We start from the raw sequence: 22,064 nt of genomic DNA, 5'->3' as shown, positions 1-22,064 counted from the left end.
TTCTTTTAGCATGGTGGAAGTCCTAGATGGTATACAATAAACTTGAACAGATTTCAAGGCTTATCTTGCCCACCTTTCTGTTGCCTGTGATATCACGAGATGCAACACACCCATTTCTCACTGTTTTATGTTGCCTACCTTTCCCCCAAAATGTTTGTTTTAAAAAATTAAATGTTTTTGTGCTGTGGTGGGATGGCGCCCTGCCCGGGGTTTGTTTCCTGCCTTGCACCCTGTGTTGGCTGGGATTGGCTCCAGCAGATCCCTGTGACCCTGTAGTTAGGATATAGCGGGTTGGATAATGGATGGATGTTTTTCTGGCGATCTGATTAAGGGGAGGGTCTTTTTTGTCTGTAGGCCTCCCTGCCTCCCATTGGTTGTAGAAGTGTCCTAATGCCAGTGGATGGTTTCTAAGGGGTGAGCTCAGACCAGGGGATCAGTGCATAATCATGGCTGCACAGAAGGGTGATCTGCGCACAAATGGGTGAAGTGAGGCACTGGAGGTTTATACCCACAGAAACACACATCGCCAGTTTACTCTGCTGAAGACTAAGCGAAAAATAAATAAAACTTGAAAGCACCACAAAGGCATTGGCAGCACAGACCACACTGAATAACAGACTGTAAGGAAGGGGATGTCACTGGGGATGCTGGGAAATCAAAAATAGGATGGTTTGCATTCATGTGATTTTGTTTTTTATAGTAAGTAAATCTATTTGAAGTGTACATATCGGTGACACTAGATAATGTTCTTTAGGTTTCCCAAACACCGGTTTCAAAGGTGCAGTAGACTGCACGTGTGTGAATAACGGCACCACCCAGCTCACGAGAAGATGACTCGGTAAACTTGAAATCACTCGTGGCATCCAAGCACACGTCAGTCTTTTTAAACGACATTGACATCTGTGGTCAGTTGTGTTGTGCAATCAGATATTCTGAGGAGGACAAACTCCTTCAGCACGAGTGACATTGGGGCATCACACCAGTGACAGAAGCTTCAGCTTTCCTGTAGGTGGCTAAATGCACAATATGTGTTTGAATATAAATGAATATTCTACTGATTCTTAAGTGTGCTCTTGTGCATAATTCTCACTTGCCTCCAAATGAGCCTCACATGGCTACAGAATGCTTCATTGTTTTGATGTTTAAAGACTGACATGCTGTATAGATCCAAAGAAATTTAGTAATTTTTACAAATCCATTAACATTTAATACACAAATTCAGAATGGAAATTTACTTTGGACTAATGTCAGTCTGCTATAGATTGTTAGACACGTTCTCGTTCTTGTGTTATCTGCTATATAATAAAACACTCAGTTACAGTAAGTGTGTCTGGCTCCTTTCAGCAATCTAATTGGTCAGTTTGGCTTTGGTCTAATTAGTCACTTTTGCTTTGATTTCTCAGCCAATCTGATTGGTCAGTTTGACTGATCATTGGCACACTTCTCTAATACGCAGCGTGAGTTCAGACAATAGCAGGTGGGAAAGCTGAGCTCCAGTGAGAGCTGCACAAAGCTCTAGTCTTGGCATGGAAACTTGATGTTTCGGGGCAACACTTGAATGTGCCATTATGAATCTTAACATGAGCATGGCCTAGATCAGGGGTCCCCAACTCCAGTTCTGGAGGGCCCCAGTGGCTGCATGTTTTCATTCTAACCCTCTTCTTAATTAGTGACCTGTTTTTGGTGCTAATTAACTTAATTTGAATTCATTTTTAATCGATTTGCTCTTGAAGACTAAGCCCCCTTAATTGTTTCTTTTCCTTAATTAGTAACCAAACAATAATGAGATACAAAATAAACCAAAACATGACCAGCAAACTGTGTCCATCATACAATATCTAAAAAAAAAAAAAAGGTGTAGGTCAAGAATGCTAATCTGCTCAGGTCCAGGAAACATTTTACCAGTGGTCTTAAGAAACAGAAAATCAGCAATTTCAGAAATGTCTGCTATTGCACAATGAGAGCAGCAACAAGCCATGGAATTAAAGAATGGGTTTAATTAACAACAAGAATCGGTGCCTAATTAAGCAACTGGTTGGAGTGAAATTGGTTGGAGTTTGAGGCCCCGACTTAGTTGGCCTTCTGTTGGCTCACTCACTTCACATTTCATTTCTGTTTGGGTGCTATTTAAGTAAAGAAATGAAGCAATTCAGAGGCGTGATGAAAAAATTCAGGAAAACAAATCTTAAAAAACAAGTCAATTAAAATTAATTCAAAAGAAGTTAATTAGCAGCAAAAACAGGTCATTAATTAAGAAAAAGGTTAGAATGAAAACCTGCAGCCACTGTGGCCCTCCAGGACTGGAGTTGGGGACCCCTGGCCTAGATCATCCACATTGTGAAGATATGCCAGTAATCCATAAATTCGCTCAGACGCATCACAAAAAATGTGAAGTTTCCTCATAACTTCTGAATCATCAGCACAATAAGCTGTGTAACATCTTGGCAACATTATTTGTTCCAATTCAATTAGTTAACTCTCTCACACACACTTTATTGTGCAAGGCTTCAGATTTTAATAATGGCATCCCATTCCAAGTTAGCCTTCCAAAGATCCCGAATGAGTATCTTTGCTCTTGCAATGTATGGAACAAGGAATCCGAGAGGGTTGCATTGAATATCAAGGACTTTATAAATATGTCTCAGTTGGTAAAGTAGGCTCAATAGTGCAATGTTTGTAATCTAAATAGTCTACACTACAGATCCGACACAATCCAAGTGTGGATTTCAGAGGGTCTGCTTTCCCTTGAAAAACCCATAATTCACAGTTCTGATTTAACCCCTGGAGGCAGCTCCTCAATCATTTCTTGGCGATTACTAGCCCACTGTCTTATCTGAAACCTCGCCAACTTCACCAAGCATTTTCTTTAATCTAAAAATGAACTGCTTGGATGTAGACTTTGATAGTCAGCTCTGTTAGCACTCATCTAAATAGAATGCTAATGGAGTCAACTCAGACACATCTTCATTACCTTCTTTATGGTCCTGTGTATGTTTCTGCAGGGCAAATGTAGCACTACATGTAATGCTGAATCATAACATCTGGCATTCATAAACCTCTGGTGGTTTGTCTTTGTTCATATTACTCCAAATAAATCTGAGTAGGGCTTGGTCCTCAGCCAAAAAGCGAGCTTGATGGAACACTGCTTTAATGACCCCACAGATAGCCACTGAATGCTCCTGAAGCCTGAGAACCACTCTCAACAAAGATGGGGCCTGACATTAATTGATTATTTAGCACCAATCCTTCATGCTGAAATAAACAATGAAAGATGAGCCTATAGTTGTTACTATGAGGCACAATACGGTGAGGCAAATACTTTTTAGTGGCTCCAATTTCTGCTTGAGTCTGAACACTTACATGACCAGAATCTACCAGTTGTTGGATTTGCTCATTTTAAACCTTAATTAGTTCTGGGTTCCTAGAAAGAGACTGTAAGTGTAATACTGGCTATTTTGTAGCGTTAAAATGGGTCCCATCTTTCTTACACAATAATGGGGTTGCATAGCATTGCACTCCTTTGAAACTCACTTCCATAATTTTTGCTGTAACAGCTCTACAGTTTTTATGCCAAAGTTCGATTGAGTAGCAGGTCTCTCAGTCATGTAGGGGAGTGTGTCCATCTGCCATAGGTGATCTACATTTCTCATAAGTTCAGATACTGGTGCACTAATGGATGTCAGCATGTATAAGTGGTCATTAGCTGCAGCTTCTGTAGGACCTTGTAAAGTCCACTCTAAATTAATATGTATGGCTAAAATTGTGCCCTGTGGTCCCTGGATCATTGGGTGGATTGGCACAATTAGATGAGGAAAGTCTAAACCTATGAGAAGACTTGTGGCAATGGAAGGCACTGTAGGTGATGGCAGTGCTTCTGCAGCTGGGAAATTGGGTAGGAATACACTGAGAGCCCCAGAGAGTCTGCAGTGAATGCCTGACTGATCTTGTATTTTTATAGGACTCTGCCACCGGTAGCGATCTCAAAGGTAACTGATGCGCCATTCACCTGTAAAAGGTCCTGTCTAACTGTCCTGTGAGTCAGCGTCATGATATTAGCTTAAGTTTCCATACAGCTGAAGGCAGGAAAATTGTTATCTCTGAACCTTCATCCAGTTTAGCATATGCCTTGATGCCATGTCCAGCATTGTGGAGTAGTACCTTTACAATCTTCACCATGACATTATGTAGTCAGAGTTGCTGGTCGAAATGCATTATTTCTGGCTCAACGACGGTCATTAGGATACTCACATTTAGTATGGTCAGGTGAAGATCCCTGCAAGAGCTGCAGGGCTTCTTTAAATGGTTGACTTCAGGTTTGCGTGAACATTTACATTTCCAACAGCATTCATTATCTTTAATCCATTTTACAATCTTGTCAATACTTAACTTCTGCAGTTATTAAGGTAATGGTTATTATCACAGTATGCGCAGTATTGCATAGCTTTTGATTTACCTTTTGTCTGTGTAGTGCATGTAGCTGTTGCAGTCAATTCTGATTCTGCACAATAATGCACTGAGGTGTGTTTTTCAGGATGTCAGCTCGGGTGTTCTCTTCTGTATCAATGCCTTGTCCATTCTGCTCTCGGGCCGCTCCACTTAGCTTCTTACTTGAAGACCATGCAAAAGAGGAATTTCAGGGACCGCTAGAAAATGTGCTAATATGCAGGTTTCACAAAACAGAAGGCTGAGTGCAGGAGTCACGGTCAGATGACTGGAGATGAGAGACTGGTGAATTCCAGTATTTTGTAATTTAATCAGAGCAACAATTTATAACAATAAACAAGTAAGGAAGGTAAACCAAGATAGCAGAATGCAAAGTCTCTTGGGAACAGGAAACCCCTTCTGGTCGAGGGTGTGACTTTACTAAACCTTTTGACTATTATTAACATTCTTATTTGACTGATGCCAAGGCAAATTACAACACTTGAGACACAACTGCTTACATGTCTTTTGCTTTTCAAGTATTAGCACAGGCAGGTGAAGTGACTTTTTTATGGATACACAGTGTCAGAGACTATTCGTCATAACATATGAAATAGTTTTGAAATTCATTCTTCAACGATTAATTTCTCAACAATGCTTTAGTCTGCTTACTTTTCAGGTCAGAAGTGAACGTTAATCTTGAGTCCTGAAGCGTGGTTGTTTCTCTGGAGTGATTTTTAAACTGCTACTACTGTTTTTATTCCACTGTGATGTCTAGTGCGTTTCTGAAGACTGCCTATTTGTGAGAACTGTTTACCACATTTATTTCAGTGATGCAGCTTCTCTCCAGTATGAATTCTTCTGTGTCTCTGCAGAGTACCCATGCCACAGAATTTTTTACCACATTCCAAACAGCAATAAGGCTTTTCTCCAGTGTGAATTCTTGTGTGGATCTGAAAACTTCTTCTGTCGGATAATTGTTTACCACATTCGTTGCAGCAATATGGTTTCTCTCCAGTGTGAATTCTAGTGTGTCTCTGAAGACCACCTACTTGTGAAAACTGTTTACCACATTCGTTACAGGAATACGGCTTCTCCCTGGTGTGAATTCTGGTGTGGTTCTGAAGACTGCCTATTTGTGAAAACTGTTTACCACACTCATTACAGTGATACGGCTTCTCTCCTGTGTGAATTCTTTTGTGTGCTCTCAAAGTACTCATGCCACAGAATTTTTTGCCACATTCCAAACAGCAATATGGCTTTTCCCCAGTGTGAATTCTTATGTGGATCTGAAAACTACTCCTGTCAGAGAATTGTCTGCCACATTCATTACAGCAATATGGTGTCTCTCCTGTGTGAATTCTAGTGTGTCTATGAAGACTAACTATTTGTGAAAACTGTTTACCACATTCATTACAGCAATATGGCTTCTGTCTGGTGTGAACTCTAGTGTGGTTCTTCAGGCTGCTCATTTGTGAAAAACATTTACCACATTCATTGCAGCAATATGGCTTCTCTTTGGTGTGAACTCTAGTGTGGAGCTGAAGATTGCACTTTTGTGAAAACAGTTTACCACATTCATTACAGCAGTATGGCTTGTCTCTGGTGTGAACTCTGGTGTGGTTCTTCAGACTGCTTAATTGTGAAAATTGTTTACCGCATTCTTTACAGTAATATGGCATCTCTTTGGTGTGAAGTCTAGTGTGTGTCCTAAGATTGCTTTTTTGTGAAAACTGTTTACCACATTCATTACAGTGATACGGTTTCTCTCCAGTGTGAACTCTAGTGTGGATACGAAGAGCAGTCCTGTTAGAGAATTCTTTGCCACATTCCAAACTGCAGAGATGTTTGTTTCCTGTATAAAAATTAAAAAAAAAAACACATTTTCAATCCACTGCCTTATTTTTAAAATTAACTCACATTACATAAATGCTGTTTGAAATTAGCAACAACCTTTGATCAGGGTAAATCAGGGTAAATAACATTCGATCTGGCTCTTATATACAAAGCACAGTGACAGCAGCTTCCACTTTCAGCTATAGACTCTTCAGTACATGAGTAACACTCCATGCTAGTGTTTAGACCTGGACGGTGCCTTGATTTATTTACTTATTTTCCTAAAGCATAAAGTCACAAGTAGACTGCAGAGCTTCCCATGTACATATACAAAGTACAGCGACGGAAAAAGTGCGATGTGCATTCTTTCTCCGATGTAGAACCGTCGTCATCATTTGAGTTCACCTCTGTTATAACGCGTCTTTATGTGAAAACAGCAGTGTCAGATCGGGGGGTGGGATCGTGAACGCGACCGAGAGAATAAAAACGAATAAAAAAAAAAAAAACAAACAAAGCTAACCTTTACAAGTATCATAAATTTACACCGGCTGTTACAGACTCAAATCAAACGTATGTTTTTATTCTAAAATAGCAAGAATAAGAGCAGCTCACTTCTCAAAACAGAGTCGTACGGGGTTGAACCTGTGAAGTTTTGATTACCTGTCAACAGTTGATACCGTTGCGCCACCGAAGCGGTTGTATCAAAGGGGTGTGAATGTTGCACCCTAACACGGGTTCTTTTTCTGCAGTTATGTTCTTGAATAGAAGCGCATTTGTTCTGTTATATTTGTACCTTTTGTGAAAGTGTTTATTTGATATTTGGACTTCAGGCTTCACACATTATACACTTCATGTCTACATTTTGTCATTTATTACTAAAACATGAAAAACATTTCTGTTTTAACAATGTGTTTACATAGATTGTTATAGACACGAAACACACATGAAATGCAAGTGTTCCAAATAACGATGTAGTATTTATAAAAGGTGTCATTTTGCTTGACTTCTCACTCTATACAACTCTAAGCAACTGACACGCAGGTAAACAGACTTGAGCTGAGAAAACTGTGCGGCGGTGGGAGGATGTGATAGCAGGCTGCTTGCTGCTTACCGACACATTTACAGGACAAAAGATGCTGGCTGAGAAGTGTGAAGGGATTTAACGTGGGACGGATCTACGAGTTGTTTCATAGGCTTTGGTAATTCTAGTGTTAATGATATTCCAGACAGTTGATTTAGGTCATCCTCAGGTTTTACTGATATCTCCAATGATTTTATTATTGTTATTCGGGCTCATAATGGCTTTCATTGGCACAGCTCTTGTCCTCATGTTGAACAATGGCAACTACAGACACGAAAGCTAGTCAGTAAGTAGAACAAAGCAGAGGTGTCATATGCCCGCACGACTAAAGCAATGAAACACATCTAAGGAATCACAAATACCTGTGACATCAACTGTCCCAAACATTATGGTGACTTGAAATGGGGGTGTAGAAAAAATGTCATTTCTACACGGTATGACCAAAATGTATGCAAATACCCTTAAATGAAACTCTAAAATGTGCACTTTAATCACAATGTCTGAATTGTTTGATTTGTAATTTTAAACTGTGGATCAGAGGGGTAAATAAAAGATTTTTTTTTCTTTCTTTCAAACATTATGGTGGGTGCTATATAAAACAGAATGCCAAGCCAAGCATATAAAATACACCTTTTAATAATCAGAATGTGTCCTGACATTTATCCATAATTAAACTAATAATAATAATTCTTTACATTTATATAGAACTTTTCTCAATACTTAAAGCCCTACCACACAGGGAGGACCCGGGATGTGAACCCATGATCTCCTTACTGCAAAGCAGAAGCGCTACCACTGCGTCACCTGGGCATACACAGTACTAAGAGAATGCACACAGTGGAAACTTGTTAAGAAATAACTGCGGTTTGGAATTATCTTACAGTATCTGAAAAGTGGCAGGAATGCTATATGTAAAGTTTAAAATGAATAAGTTTGTTTTAAATTCACCACAACTAACAACTAAAACATTTTGCACAACTAATTTGACCAGCACTTGTAGGTACACCACTCAGCTGAGCTCGGCAACTTTCAAAAATGCAGTGAAAGAAGGAAAACTGCTAAGGAACCACATGTGTCTCAGTCGTCAGTCGTGGCAGTGTTTGAAAACAACCAGAAAAATGAGCAGGACACAAAAAAATTAAAGCGCATTCCTAAAAAAATAATTGGAATTTATCATTTTAGATACTCAACCATCTCACACAGTTTAGGATTCTTTAGGATTCTGTCATTTAATTAAACACTTGGATGCACAATATACTCTATCAAGTAGATGATCCTTTACAGAGGTTGTATTACCCAAGACATTTCATATAATTTGGCATGCAAAAGGTTGGGGATCCTGATCAAAAGATCTGTAACTGGGAACAGTTAAGTCAACAGAAGATGAATTGATCTCCACAAGTCATAAGATTAAAGATAAAACATTCTTTTCTGCAAGTATCTATCTATCTATCTATCTAAACAAGATCTGTGTTTTATTTTTGTTTTGTAGAGTGAAAAAAGGAAGGAGTACCCTGCAAATGTTTGGGCACCCCAAGTGACTGGAGGTCTCAGATAACAAGCTTTGGCTTGTTCACAATTGTCATTAGGAATAGCCAGGTGATGCAAATTTCAAAGCTGTGTAAATACTCAGACTCATTAAAACTTGCCCCAGCAATCAGCAGCCATGAGCTCCTCTATACAGCTACCTTGCACTCTAAGAAATACAGTGGTGTGAAAAACTATTTGCCCCCCTTCCTGATTTCTTATTCTTTTGCATGTTTGTCACACAAAATGTTTCTGATCATCAAACACATTTAACCATTAGTCAAATATAACACGAGTAAACACAAAGTGCAGTTTTTAAATGATGGTGTTTATTATTTAGGGAGAAAAAAAATCCAAACCTACATGGCCCTGTGTGAAAAAGTAATTGCCCCCTTGTTAAAAAAATAACCTAACTGTGGTGTATCACACCTGAGTTCAATTTCCGTAGCCACCCCCAGGCCTGATTACTGCCACACCTGTTTCAATCAAGAAATCACTTAAATAGGAGCTGCCTGACACAGAGAAGTAGACCAAAAGCACCTCAAAAGCTAGACATCATGCCAAGATCCAAAGAAATTCAGGAACAAATGAGAACAGAAGTAATTGAGATCTATCAGTCTGGTAAAGGTTATAAAGCCATTTCTAAAGCTTTGGGACTCCAGCGAACCACAGTGAGAGCCATTATCCACAAATGGCAAAAACATGGAACAGTGGTGAACCTTCCCAGGAGTGGCCGGCCGACCAAAATTACCCCAAGAGCGCAGAGACGACTCATCCGAGAGGTCACAAAAGACCCCAGGACAACGTCTAAAGAACTGCAGGCCTCACTTGCCTCAATTAAGGGCAGTGTTCACGACTCCACCATAAGAAAGAGACTGGGCAAAAACGGCCTGCATGGCAGATTTCCAAGACGCAAACCACTGTTAAGCAAAAAGAACATTAGGGCTCGTCTCAATTTTGCTAAGAAACATCTCAATGATTGCCAAGACTTTTGGGAAAATACCTTGTGGACTGATGAGTCAAAAGTTGAACTTTTTGGAAGGCAAATGTCCCGTTACATCTGGTGTAAAAGGAACACAGCATTTCAGAAAAAGAACATCATACCAACAGTAAAATATGGTGGTGGTAGTGTGATGGTCTGGGGTTGTTTTGCTGCTTCAGGACCTGGAAGGCTTGCTGTGATAGATGGAACCATGAATTCTACTGTCTACCAAAAAATCCTGAAGGAGAATGTCCGGCCATCTCTTCGTCAACTCAAGCTGAAGCGATCTTGGGTGCTGCAACAGGACAATGACCCAAAACACACCAGCAAATCCACCTCTGAATGGCTGAAGAAAAACAAAATGAAGACTTTGGAGTGGCCTAGTCAAAGTCCTGACCTGAATCCAATTGAGATGCTATGGCATGACCTTAAAAAGGCGGTTCATGCTAGAAAACCCTCAAATAAAGCTGAATTACAACAATTTTGCAAAGATGAGTGGGCCAAAATTCCTCCAGAGCGCTGTAAAAGACTCATTGCAAGTTATCGCAAACGCTTGATTGCAGTTATTGCTGCTAAGGGTGGCCCAACCAGTTATTAGGTTCAGGGGGCAATTACTTTTTCACACAGGGCCATGTAGGTTTGGATTTTTTTTTCTCCCTAAATAATAAAAACCACCATTTACAAACTGCATTTTGTGTTTACTTGTGTTATATTTGACTAATGGTTAAATGTGTATGATGATCAGAAACATTTTGTGTGACAAACATGCAAAAGAATAAGAAATCAGGAAGGGGGCAAATAGTTTTTCACACCACTGTAAAATAAGTGATGCCCACGAAGTAGAAGAGAGCAAAGTTTTTAAGTAGCCGTTTCCTCAGTTTACAACATAATTAACAAATGACAGTTAACAGCAACAGTAGAGGTCAAGCTGCAGTCTGGAAGACCTAGAAAAATATCCAAGAGAACTGCTCATTGGATTGCAAAAAGGCAACTCAAAATCCCTGTTTGCTAAAGCTTCCTGAAGGTGTTTTGTAGTCAGACTCTAGAGTGGTGGTGCAGGGTTTATACTGTGCAGCAACATCACCACAAATATGACCTCCACAGTGGAGTCGGCAGAAGAAAACCTTTCCTGTGTCCTCAACACAAAATTCAGCATCAGAAGTTTACAGATGAACATCTGAATAACCCTGATGCATTTTAGAAAAAATTCCTATGGACTGATGAAGTCAAAAAAGAACTTGTTTGGCCACTATGTGCATAGGTGTGTTTGGAGAAAAAGGACTCAGAATCCCATGACAAGAACATGTCTTAGACTATTAAGCAAGAGGATTAAATCAAAATTATTTACAATAACTTCAGAAAGAAAAAGTCAAATAGAACAAAATTGCTTGGTTTGATAGTTTCTGTTTGAAGAATATGAGAAAACAATTAGACAAACGTGTGTGTCTCTCTCTATATATATGCCCTATTAAAACTGAAGGGATGTAACAGACACTGTGATTTCAAAATGTGGCATGACAAGTGTTGCTGGGGAAGAACACTACACGCTAACACAAAGGAGAGTTGATCCAACATACATAGCTCGCAGTGTAACGCACACTAGTAGTAATATAGTAATACGCATGCACTGCCGTGTGCGATGGTTGTTTTTGTTATACATACATACACAGTATCTCTCTCTCTCTATATATATATTATATATTATATATATATATATATATATATAAATATATATATATATATATATATATATATATATATATATATATACAGTGGAACCTCGGTTTGCGAGCATAATTCGTTCCGGAAACATGCTCGTAGTCCAAAGCACTCATATATCAAAGTGAATTTCCCCATCAGAAATAATGGAAACTCAGATGATTCATTCCACAACCCAAAATTATTCATATAAAAATGATTAATACAAAATATAAAGTAAAAATACATAAAACAAATTAACTTGCACTTTACCTTTGAAAAGAATCATGGCTGGTGTGAGTGAGTTTCTAAACTCTTGTGGGATTGCACCCAACAGGACGACACGCAGAAGAGCTTGCCAAAGCAATCGCAGCCTCCCAGCGCTGTAGCAGTTCTCCGTAAAAGCGAATCCGAAAAGATCGTGGACATGCTATAAGTACCTGCCGTCAATGGGTGATACAAGGTACAAGGAATATTATAAATGCACAGGGCTCTGCCTTACTGCTGTGTCTGTGTATAAATAACCGCGCTGTTGCTGTTTCAAGCTGAATAAAGCTTGTGTTGCTAAAGTACTGAGACTCAGCTTCGTGTTTTAGGGTGCAAGACAGGGACTTGCATGTCACAGCACACACGTGCGCGCGAGCACACATACACGCACACACACGAGCGTGCGCCGTGTAGCGTGTGCTATAAGCGCCTGCCGTCAATGGGTGATACAAGGAACAAGGAACATTATAAATGTGCAGGGCCCTGCCTAACTGCTGTGTCTGTGTATAAATAACCGTGCTGTTGCTGTTTCAAGCTGATTAAAGCTTGTGTTGCAAAAGTACTGAGACTCAAGCTTCGTGTTTTAGGGTGCAAGACGGGGACTCGCACGTCACAGCACACACACACGCGCGCACACAGTCACAATGCTAATGCTGTAGCAAATACTATATGCTCATACGGATGTTGACTATATGAGTGAGCCACGCCGACTGAGACGGAGAATAGGAGACGATTGCCCATAATCCCGCAGTGAGAGAGAGAGAGAAGAACCATCAGCTCAGTTGTGATCACATGATGCTCAGCAGACAAACTACTCGTACTGCAAGACATCGCTCGTTTATCAAGTGAAAATTTATTAAAAATTTTTGCTTGTCTTTCAAAACACTCGTAAACCAAGTTACTCGCAAATCGAGGTTCCACTGTATACATATATATATATATATATATATATATATATATATATATATATATATATATATACAGTAATCCCTCCTCCATCGCGAGGGTTGCGTTCCAGAGCCACCCGCGAAATAAGAAAATCCGCGAAGTAGAAACCATATGTTTATATGGTTATTTTTATATTGTCATGCTTGGGTCACAGATTTGCGCAGAAACACAGGAGGTTGTAGAGAGACAGGAACGTTATTCAAACACTGCAAACAAACATTTGTCTCTTTTTCAAAAGTTTAAACTGTGCTCCATGACAAGACAGAGATGACAGTTCCGTCTCACAATTAAAAGAATGCAAACATATCTTCCTCTTCAAAGGAGTGCGCGTCAGGAGCAGAGCATGTCAGAGAGATAGAGAAAAGCAAACAAATCAATAGGGCTGTTTGGCTTTTAAGTATGCGAAGCACCGCGGCACAAAGCTGTTGAAGGCGGCAGCTCACACCCCCTCCGTCAGGAGCAGAGAAAGAGAGAGAGAGAGATAGAGAGAGACAGAGTTTGTTTTTCAATCAAAAATCAATATGTGCCCTTCGAGCTTTTAAGTATGCAAAGCACCGTGCAGCATGTCGCTTCAGGAAGCAGCTGCACAGAAGGTAGCAACGTGAAGATAATCTTTCAGCATTTTTAGACGAGCGTCCGTATCGTCTAGGTGTGCAAACAGCCCCCCTGCTCAATCCCCCTACGTCAGGATCAGAGAAAGTCAGTGCAAGAGAGAGAGAAAAGTAAGTTGGGTAGCTTCTCAGCCATCTGCCAATAGCATCCCTTGTATGAAATCAACTGGGCAAACCAACTGAGGAAGCATGTACCAGAAATTAAAAGACCCATTGTCCGCAGAAATCCGCGAACCAGCAAAAAATCCGTAATATATATTTAAATATGCTTACATATAAAATCCGCGATGGAGTGAAGCCGCGAAAGGTGAAGCGCGATATAGCGAGGGATTACTGTATACACACACACACACACACACACACACACACACATCTATATAAAAAAGGACAAATGCCTGGCGTCCAAGCCCAGGTGTAATTTCCAATGAACAAAGGCAACAAGATGAACAAAGAAAGATGGATGCAAGGCCTAGCATATCCAGTGAACAGACGTTCCTAAATACATGACGAGATCAAAACAGACAGCCTTCCCATTTTACCATTGTGCACATTTTACTAAATGGATGTTTTACTGTGCTAGTATTTTAGAATAAGTGATAAGAAAAACAGAAAAGATTGTGAAATTGCGCATGAAAGTAATTTATAGTGTTATTTTTTTCCACAAAACTATGAACAATGCTGTCTTGCTCATCACAAATGAGCACAATCTAAATCACAATCAAAATATTGGTCACCAATGTCACAATTCCATTTTATACTCCTAGTCAACACCACAAATCTCCAGACATCATACAACCGTCACTGAAGCACAAAGACCACCTGCCACACGAGATCTAGGAGAGGGAGCTTTACAGGCCATCAAGTGTTTGTCATTGCACCGGATACTCCATGACTGTGTAGGTCAAAGTGAGAACTGCCCAATTTGCTAGGATTTTTAGTGGCACACAAGACCTGTTATGACAGCAGATTTAATTGGGTTGCAGAAAACCAGCAGCACCCCTTCATTCAGAATGAAAGGCTGAATTGCAGCTCATACCAATATCAGCCCTGTACTTCATCTAAGCACAGAGTTTTAAATCAAAGTTGAGCCAACACCTTTGCAGAGGGTCCTTCAGACAAAACGGCATCCAGATGGACATTCATCTTAAGCTTGTAACCGAGAACTGAACCTGCCTGTAAGTGATAGACAAAATAAGATGCCTATTAACAAGCATATGTAGGGGACTTTAATCTCAGAGGCTACACCTTCCTTCAAGTCTAGCTGCATTAATCTCTTCTGTATATTTTGGGGGCTGAAGGCCGAGTATATGTTCTTTATGGGGAGTCAAAAAGCGGACAGTGTATGCAGAAAGCTGAGTTTGTTCTCTTTGGGGTGAGAAGCCATCCATACCATGCTGAGCAAAGAGTTCACATACTTTCTTTGACCTGGAAGCTACTCTCCATAGAGCCCTGGACCTGGACACCCTGAACTAGCACTAACAGCCACTCTTCCTGAATCTCTGTTCCAATGACTGAATCCAGTCTGAGAAGACTGAAAAGCAACTATTACTTCAATAAGAGAACTTCAGCATCTAATATACACTGTTGTGCCAGAAAGGTGCAGAGGGCACAGCAAAATGCCTAACAGTAAGTTGAGAAAGGCAACATCATAGCACACCAACACATCAAAGGAACACATTGCAAATAGAAAAGGTAAACTCCAATGCAAGAAAATCCTCCACTTGAACTCGGAACAACAGCAGCAACAACTGTACACAGTGTCGGAAATCAACCTTAAACCCCTTGTATTGTAAAACTGTTATCTGTGCCAAGATAAATTAGAACTCCAAACAACAACAAACAGTCACCCTCTTCTGTGTTAAGCTTGTATGTGTAGTCTGTCTGCGTCTCGTATTGTCTGTCGACATATATGCAGTTACTAGCAAAATACCCGCGCTTCGCAGCGGAGAAGTAGTGTGTTAAAGAGGTTATGTAAACATATATATACATAAACATATATACTTATATATACATATTTACATATACACATATCTACATATATACATATACACATCCACATATATATACATACATCAACATATATATACACATACATATACACACATACATATATACACATATATATATATATACAGACACATATATATACATATACATATTTACATATCTACATACATACACATATATCTATATCTATCTATCTATATATATATATATATATCTATCTATCTCTATCTATCTATATATATATCTCTATCTATATATATCTCTATCCAACTATCTATATATATATCTATATATATCTATAGAGGTATATATATATATATATATATATATGTATATCTATATATATACATCCCCGTGCTTTGCAGCGGCGAAGTACTGCTTTTAAATTTTTATTAAGAAGAAAATCTTTTTAAATTGAGTGAAAATATACCAATAACAATTTGTTAAGGATCTGTTTTTTTGTGAAGATGACTTCACACAGCCTCTCCGCTGTTTTATAAACGAACGTCATATTAGGTCTTCCTTTTCCGTTGCTTTGCCTACGGAAGCAGCCTTTTTATTTAATCCTGTTTTTACGATTGTTCTGTTTGTATATCACATTGTCAGTTCAGCACTCCGGTTGTAATATGACCAAGCCATGCAAGCACACTCTTGAGAATGCAACGTATAGTTGTACAGGAGAAAAGCAATCTTGCCTGAAATCAATGGCAACCTTTTAAAGGTCTATGAACTTAATTTAAACTTTAGGTTTACACGGTGCTTTCTTTCTGAAGTACCTGCACTCATGAATATGTCTGTATGCGTCAGTCGCTGAAATCCCCGCGGTTCGCACTGGCGAAGTTCTGCTTTTAAATTTTTATTAAGAAGAAAAGAAAACCTTTTAAAATTGAGGGAAAATATACCAATAACAGTTTGTTAAGGATCTGTTTTTTTTGTGAAGCTGCCTTCACTCGAGTGATCACTTCGAGCTTTAAGCCTGAGAAATCACCCCGTAAATGCACACGTTTAATTGCACATCTGTTAATATGTATGCTTACAAAGTATTAAAAGACACTCAACAATTACACAGCATTAAAAGACACTCAACAATTAACGTCATTTACCTTCGTTCCCGCCTTTGACTCGTGCTGTAAATCTCTTCCTTGTTTTCACTTCATGTGATTACGTAGGAGGCGTAATACGTGATGGCGCGATACATGACTCCGCCTCCTCCATTAGAGTATATGGACAAAAAACAGGTTCCAGTTATGACCATTACGCGTAGAATTTCAAAATGAAACCTGCCCAACTTTTGTAAGTAAGCTGTTAGGAATGAGCCTGCCAAATTTCAGCCTTCTACCTACACGGGAAGTTGGAGAATTAGTGATGAGTGAGTTAGTCAGTCAGTCAGTCAGTCAGTGAGTCAGTCAGTCAGTGAGGGCTTTGCCTTTTATTAGTATAGATCATAGTTATGTAATCCTTGTGTTTATCAACACATTGTATTATTCTGTTTCCTAAATTGATTGTGCATGAGTTACCTTGATATAAGTGAAACGGCCAGAGATCCCCTCCTCGTACAGAGGTAAGGTAAACAAAGTGACAGCTTTACTAAATTATTTTCCTTGATTAAATAGAAATTGGAAATATTACAAAAAAAATTGATGAGAACTGCCCATTCAGGCCAACAAAGCTTGCCAATCTGATCCATCTAATTTCTCTAAAACATCATCCATTCGAATTCTGAAGGTCCCTAAAGTTCTTATTTCCAAAACACTACCTGATAACTTATTCCATGTGTCGGTGGTTCTCGGTGTGAAGAAAAACTAACATTTATGTGAGATTTCCCCTTAACATGTTTTCAACCGTGTCCTCATGTTCTTGTTGAACTCTTGTTAAAGTAACAACTGGACTCCACATCTCTAATTACCTTCAGGATTTTTTTTTTAATATATAAACACTTCAGTCCTCTCTCCTCCCCATTTGCTTCAACTAAAAAGGTTGGACTATTTTAATCTTTTCTGAGAAATCATACCTCCCATCCCTAGAATTACCCTAGTTGCTCTTCTCTGGACTTTTTCTAGTGGTGATATGTCTTTTTTGTAGCCTGGAGACCAAACATGCACACAGTACTCCAAATAAGGCCTCACCAGTATGTTATAAAGCCTCAGCATTTATAACTCCATGCATCAGGGTGCTATACAACCCGACATTCTGTTAGCCTTCTTAATGACTTCTGAACACTGTCTGGCAGTTGATAGTGTTGAGTCCACTATGACTCCTAAATACTTCACATGCTGTACTTTTCATTTTCAGATCTTCCACTGTGTATACAACTTATGTGTAATAATTTACATTTACTTACATTAAATTTAAACTTCCACAAATATGCCCAAGTCCATACGCCATGGGTCTCCAATCTTTTTTCCCCAGAGAGCTACTTTTACAAAATGAAAATGGCCAAGAGCTACTCATGTTTTCTAACGTTTATTCTCATAGCTTATTTCAACCCAAACAAACTGAATAAGCTTGTTTTGCCTGAACATTTACAAAATGTTGGTGTCCACAACTCTCATTTTGTATTAAAACATCACAAAAAATATTTAGTTCACCTGCAAGTGCATTTTGTATGTCTGTAAGCATTTTCTAGTGTATCTCACACTATTGAATTAAAACATGGATGCTGTCAAAACAAAACAATGCAATTCCAAATACACAGATATGATTTATTAATTTGTCATTTTGTTCCATGTCACTGTGTCACTTTATTCACATATCCAGTTGCATGTGTGATGTGTTTTTTAGTTAGTCAGATGACTGGCACTGCATGGAGTCAACAAGAGAGGCAGGTGTATGGTGGAGAGTAGCCACTTAAGGTCACTCTTTTGGGGTCATTTAAATGTTCATCTGCCAGTCTTATTCTGAATTTTGATTTCATGACATTCATGTCAGAAAAGGCAGACTCACAGAGGTATGGAGACCCAAACAAAGCAGACATTTTCAGAGCTGCTTGGTGAAGATTCTTATAGTTATCTGGCTCTACTAAGCACCAGAAATGCTGAGAATGCTGTTAGGACTTTAACTGCACGTTATTTTGAAGGTTTACTAATATATGAAATATAAAATCCAATTTCTGTCTGTCTGTCCACTTTTCACGAGAGAACTACTTAACAGATTTAGATCGGCTTTTTTTCTCTAATTTGCTTGAACATTCCGGTTGATTTTGCGACTGTATCTTTTCCAAACATTCAACTACCTTTTGTGTGAATGACAAAAAAAATATATATATATATATATATATATATATATATATATATATAAAAAAGGAAATAAACACCCTTGTAAATACAGAAAAGTTCACCTTTATGATTCAGAACAGACAAAGTTCAGTGGACGAATGAGACCAAAGTTAAACTCTTTTGTCGAAACATTTGACAACACATTTGGAGGTAAGAGAGAACTGCACATCAATGCTAAAACCTGAAGGTGAAGGGAGAATTACGATTTGGGCTGCTTTGCTTCTTCAGGGCCTGGAAAGCCTGATACGATCAAGAGAACACTGAATTCAAAATATTACCAAGAAACCTGACAGAAAAATATCAGGATAGTAGAAGCTTAACAAAAGTTGAATGATGACACAGGAAAATAAGACAAAACACAGGAAGAAATCAAAAAAGAGAAAGCCTTAAACATAAGGAAATTGGTGTTCTGGAATGCCAAAAAGAGACACAAGATGTTGTGGCCTAACTTAAAGAGAACTGATCAGAAAAGGACTCTCAGGAATAAAGGAATTAAAAAAGTTTGGAAAGCTGGAATGGGCTAAAATTGAAGGCTGATTAGAAGCTACACATAATGTTTTTTGAAGGCCATTATTGCTAAAGAACAGTCAACCAGTTTGTAAAGACAGGAGGATCACAGAGTGGACTGTAAATATTTAAGTGACTTGTTCAGGACTGACAAGAAGTCGTCCAATTGTTTGAGAATTCTTAGTTTAGGATGACTGTGGCTGCCTGAAATTGGAGCATAAATGAAGATCAGACCATATTGTTAAGATGAATTAATGCAGATATCCAGGGAATTCCAAAGATTTCACGACCTTTATCTTGCAGCTATACGTTTGTACAGCACTCTTTACCAAGGACATGTTTAGGACTTTTGCATAAAGTCACTTTAATGGATGAATAGCAAATTGCTAAACCTTATATTAACACAGATGCAATCTCAAACTACATTTAAACACACAATAAAATGCAGCATTTTCACTCCATTTCTAAGTTGCTCATAAAAACACAAAACCCAACATTTCAGGTTCATAAGCCCCAACCTTAAATCTCACAGATTTTTATTTTACACTTACTTTTCCCAGACTTCTTTGTAGGTGGTGGCTGATTTTCCTGAGTTCCAGCAGATGTACTTTCCTCAGTCCTTGTTGTGTCAGACTGTAATGATTCAGACTTCACATTGACAGAAGGCTCTGGAGATGAACAGTGTCTGCTTCGAGAAGAGCCTAACCTAGTCACCATTCCATCTTGGCACACATCATGAAGGTTGTCTTCTGTTACACTCTTTAAATTTGTATTGTTATGCTTGTCAATACTAACAGAATACTCGTCATCTTCTTCTTTAATGCCCACTGACCGTAGTTCACTGTCCTCCTCCTTAATGCTTAGAATTTCCTGTTTAGGGTAGATGGACTTCCACTTACAGTCCTCCTCTTTAATGTTTACTGTTAACTCCATGATGTCTGTGCCCACATCACAGGTCTCCTCTTTCACCTCTATCAAAATGTTACAAAAAATAGCAGCTTTTTCTTTTTCTCTGTAGAAAGAACAGGAATTAACCTCATTAAAAGTGCGTCACTTAGATCTAAAGACACTTGAATGGCATTTTACAACACACTCTCTGTTAAGGTTTATGTAAAGGTAGATGCTGACATTGCATGCCGACAGTAACTCACTAGTACTTTATTTCAGATTATCAAACATGAAACAAATTTGGGAGTGGACTGAAGGTCCAACAGGCTGAAACAACGAGACCATGTAACACAGTTGTGGATCAGCAGTATTCACTGCTTGAATTAAACATACAGTGCTCTTGGGGTCCTGGAATTGCATTATCAGTTATGTTGATGAATGTTTATATAAGTAGGGTCATAGGACTATTTTAAGAAACAGAGAGGTTAGGAAGAAGAAGATAAGAGAAACGTATCTTTGCTGAAATGTACAGCCAGCAACAAGAAAAGACCAACAAGTGAAATATGGGGTTTGCTAGCTTAGGCTGACAGGTGTAATTGATGATGCTTACACCTTCCACTTTTGTCAGTAGGTTACGCAAACCTTCCCTGGTATTAAAACCATTCATTAAAACCTACCAGTTCCCCTATTACCTGGGGAGTTGTTAATAATTTTGATTGTAGTTTTGATTTAATAAAACCCATTATATTCATTATAACACTCTCTTCTGTTAAACTGTGAACTTCCCTTCTGCAGAAGTAAATGGCTGGTTGACCACCACTGTAATAAGGATGGACGGGGATAGTGTTAAAAGAAGAAAGTGCTGTATAGCTGGCCATTGGATTTGCTTATTCTATTTGTTTGTATTGGTGCACATGCGTTAATTTTTTTGGATACAACTTCAGATTAGTGAGTTTGATATAACATGCATGTCACTTGAAATAGTTATTGAATGAGGTCATGCTAGTCTGCTTATTAATTAGGCAGTTTGGTCACAGTTGGACACACAGGTGAAATCATTGATTGAAGAAGGTGCAACTTGTGCTGGTATTTCATAGGAAGGTAGCACTTAGTGTGTAAGGTGATTACTATGCTGTCAGAAAGATGTCCACAGTATGGATTGACAGGGGGCAGGAAAGGTAAACATAGGAGGTGGTTGTGGTTTTTAAGTGTATTTTATGATCTTAGGTTTCCTTTGTTTTAGGACATAGATCTTGCTGATTGAGATCAAAAGCTGGTGCTGTGATCTTCTCAATGAACAGGTAAATCTTAGCACTACTCAGTTTATCCACAAGGTGATTATCAAGAAGTGAAATGATTTTTTAGGCTATACTTAAAAGTGGACGTTGTTGGCCTCTGATTCCTCAGATTGTAATTTTTTTATTGATTTAATGTATTTACCTACTTTCTGCTGGTCAGTTGTCTTTGTCACATGAGCTTTGGTTTGGCAATGGAGGTCTGCAGGATTGTTTACCTGCGAGGTTCAGTAGACTTTACAACCCCAGAGTGAAATTTGTTTCAGCAGGATAAGACATAAACATAAAACACCATTACACAGATACAAGGAAATAAGCAAAAACACAACAGGTGATGACACAAGTATACACATTCAAGATTAGTTCTAAGATTCACAATTATCTTTAACAGCGCAAATAAATATTCAAAATATAGCATGTAGCAGCATTCTTACAAATAAAAGAATTCAAAATGTTTACAGCTCTAGGAATAAAAAAAGGTTCTTAAATCTGTTGCTCTTTACCATTGGAAACTTAAATCTGTAGCCTTCACATTTTTCTTTGCTTTTTCATTTGTATTTCACACCACAAACAATTTTTAAGTGATTGAGATATAAATAGATAAAGTTTAGCTCACTGCTTTAATGGAGACTGACATTTCCCATAACTAATAGTGAACGGATGTCAGCCTACGTTTAATTGAGCTGTTCAACTTAAACGTTAAGCATGTGGGGGTCCTGC

The 22,064-nt window shown here is 38.7% G+C and overlaps 1 protein-coding gene across 1 annotated transcript; it reads right to left on the bottom strand.

Moving 5' to 3' along the window:
- Positions 1-5,042: 5,042 nt before the first annotated feature.
- On the bottom strand, positions 5,043-20,094 carry LOC114665045 (gastrula zinc finger protein XlCGF26.1-like). The gene is made up of 2 exons (XM_028819418.2): positions 19,713-20,094; positions 5,043-6,277 (listed from the first exon to the last, which is right to left on the bottom strand). Exons 1-2 carry the CDS (start codon positions 20,092-20,094, stop codon positions 5,250-5,252), a joined length of 1,410 nt encoding a protein of 469 aa, XP_028675251.2. The 3' UTR covers positions 5,043-5,249.
- Positions 20,095-22,064: the final 1,970 nt, after the last annotated feature.

Source organism: Erpetoichthys calabaricus, chromosome 1, assembly GCF_900747795.2.
Source record: "Erpetoichthys calabaricus chromosome 1, fErpCal1.3, whole genome shotgun sequence".
Classification (NCBI taxonomy): domain Eukaryota; kingdom Metazoa; phylum Chordata; class Cladistia; order Polypteriformes; family Polypteridae; genus Erpetoichthys; species Erpetoichthys calabaricus.
Note: the sequence above shows the minus strand (reverse complement) of the source record. Positions and strands in the feature narration are given on the sequence as shown.

Coding starts and splice junctions, on each gene's coding strand:
- LOC114665045 (XM_028819418.2), bottom strand. CDS start 20,094: ATGGAGTTAACAGTAAACATTAAAGAGGAGGACTGTAAGTGGAAGTCC. Junction 6,278..19,712: donor TACAAAGAAGTCTGGGAAAA/GTAAGTGTAAAA, acceptor ATTTTTATACAG/GAAACAAACATCTCTGCAGT.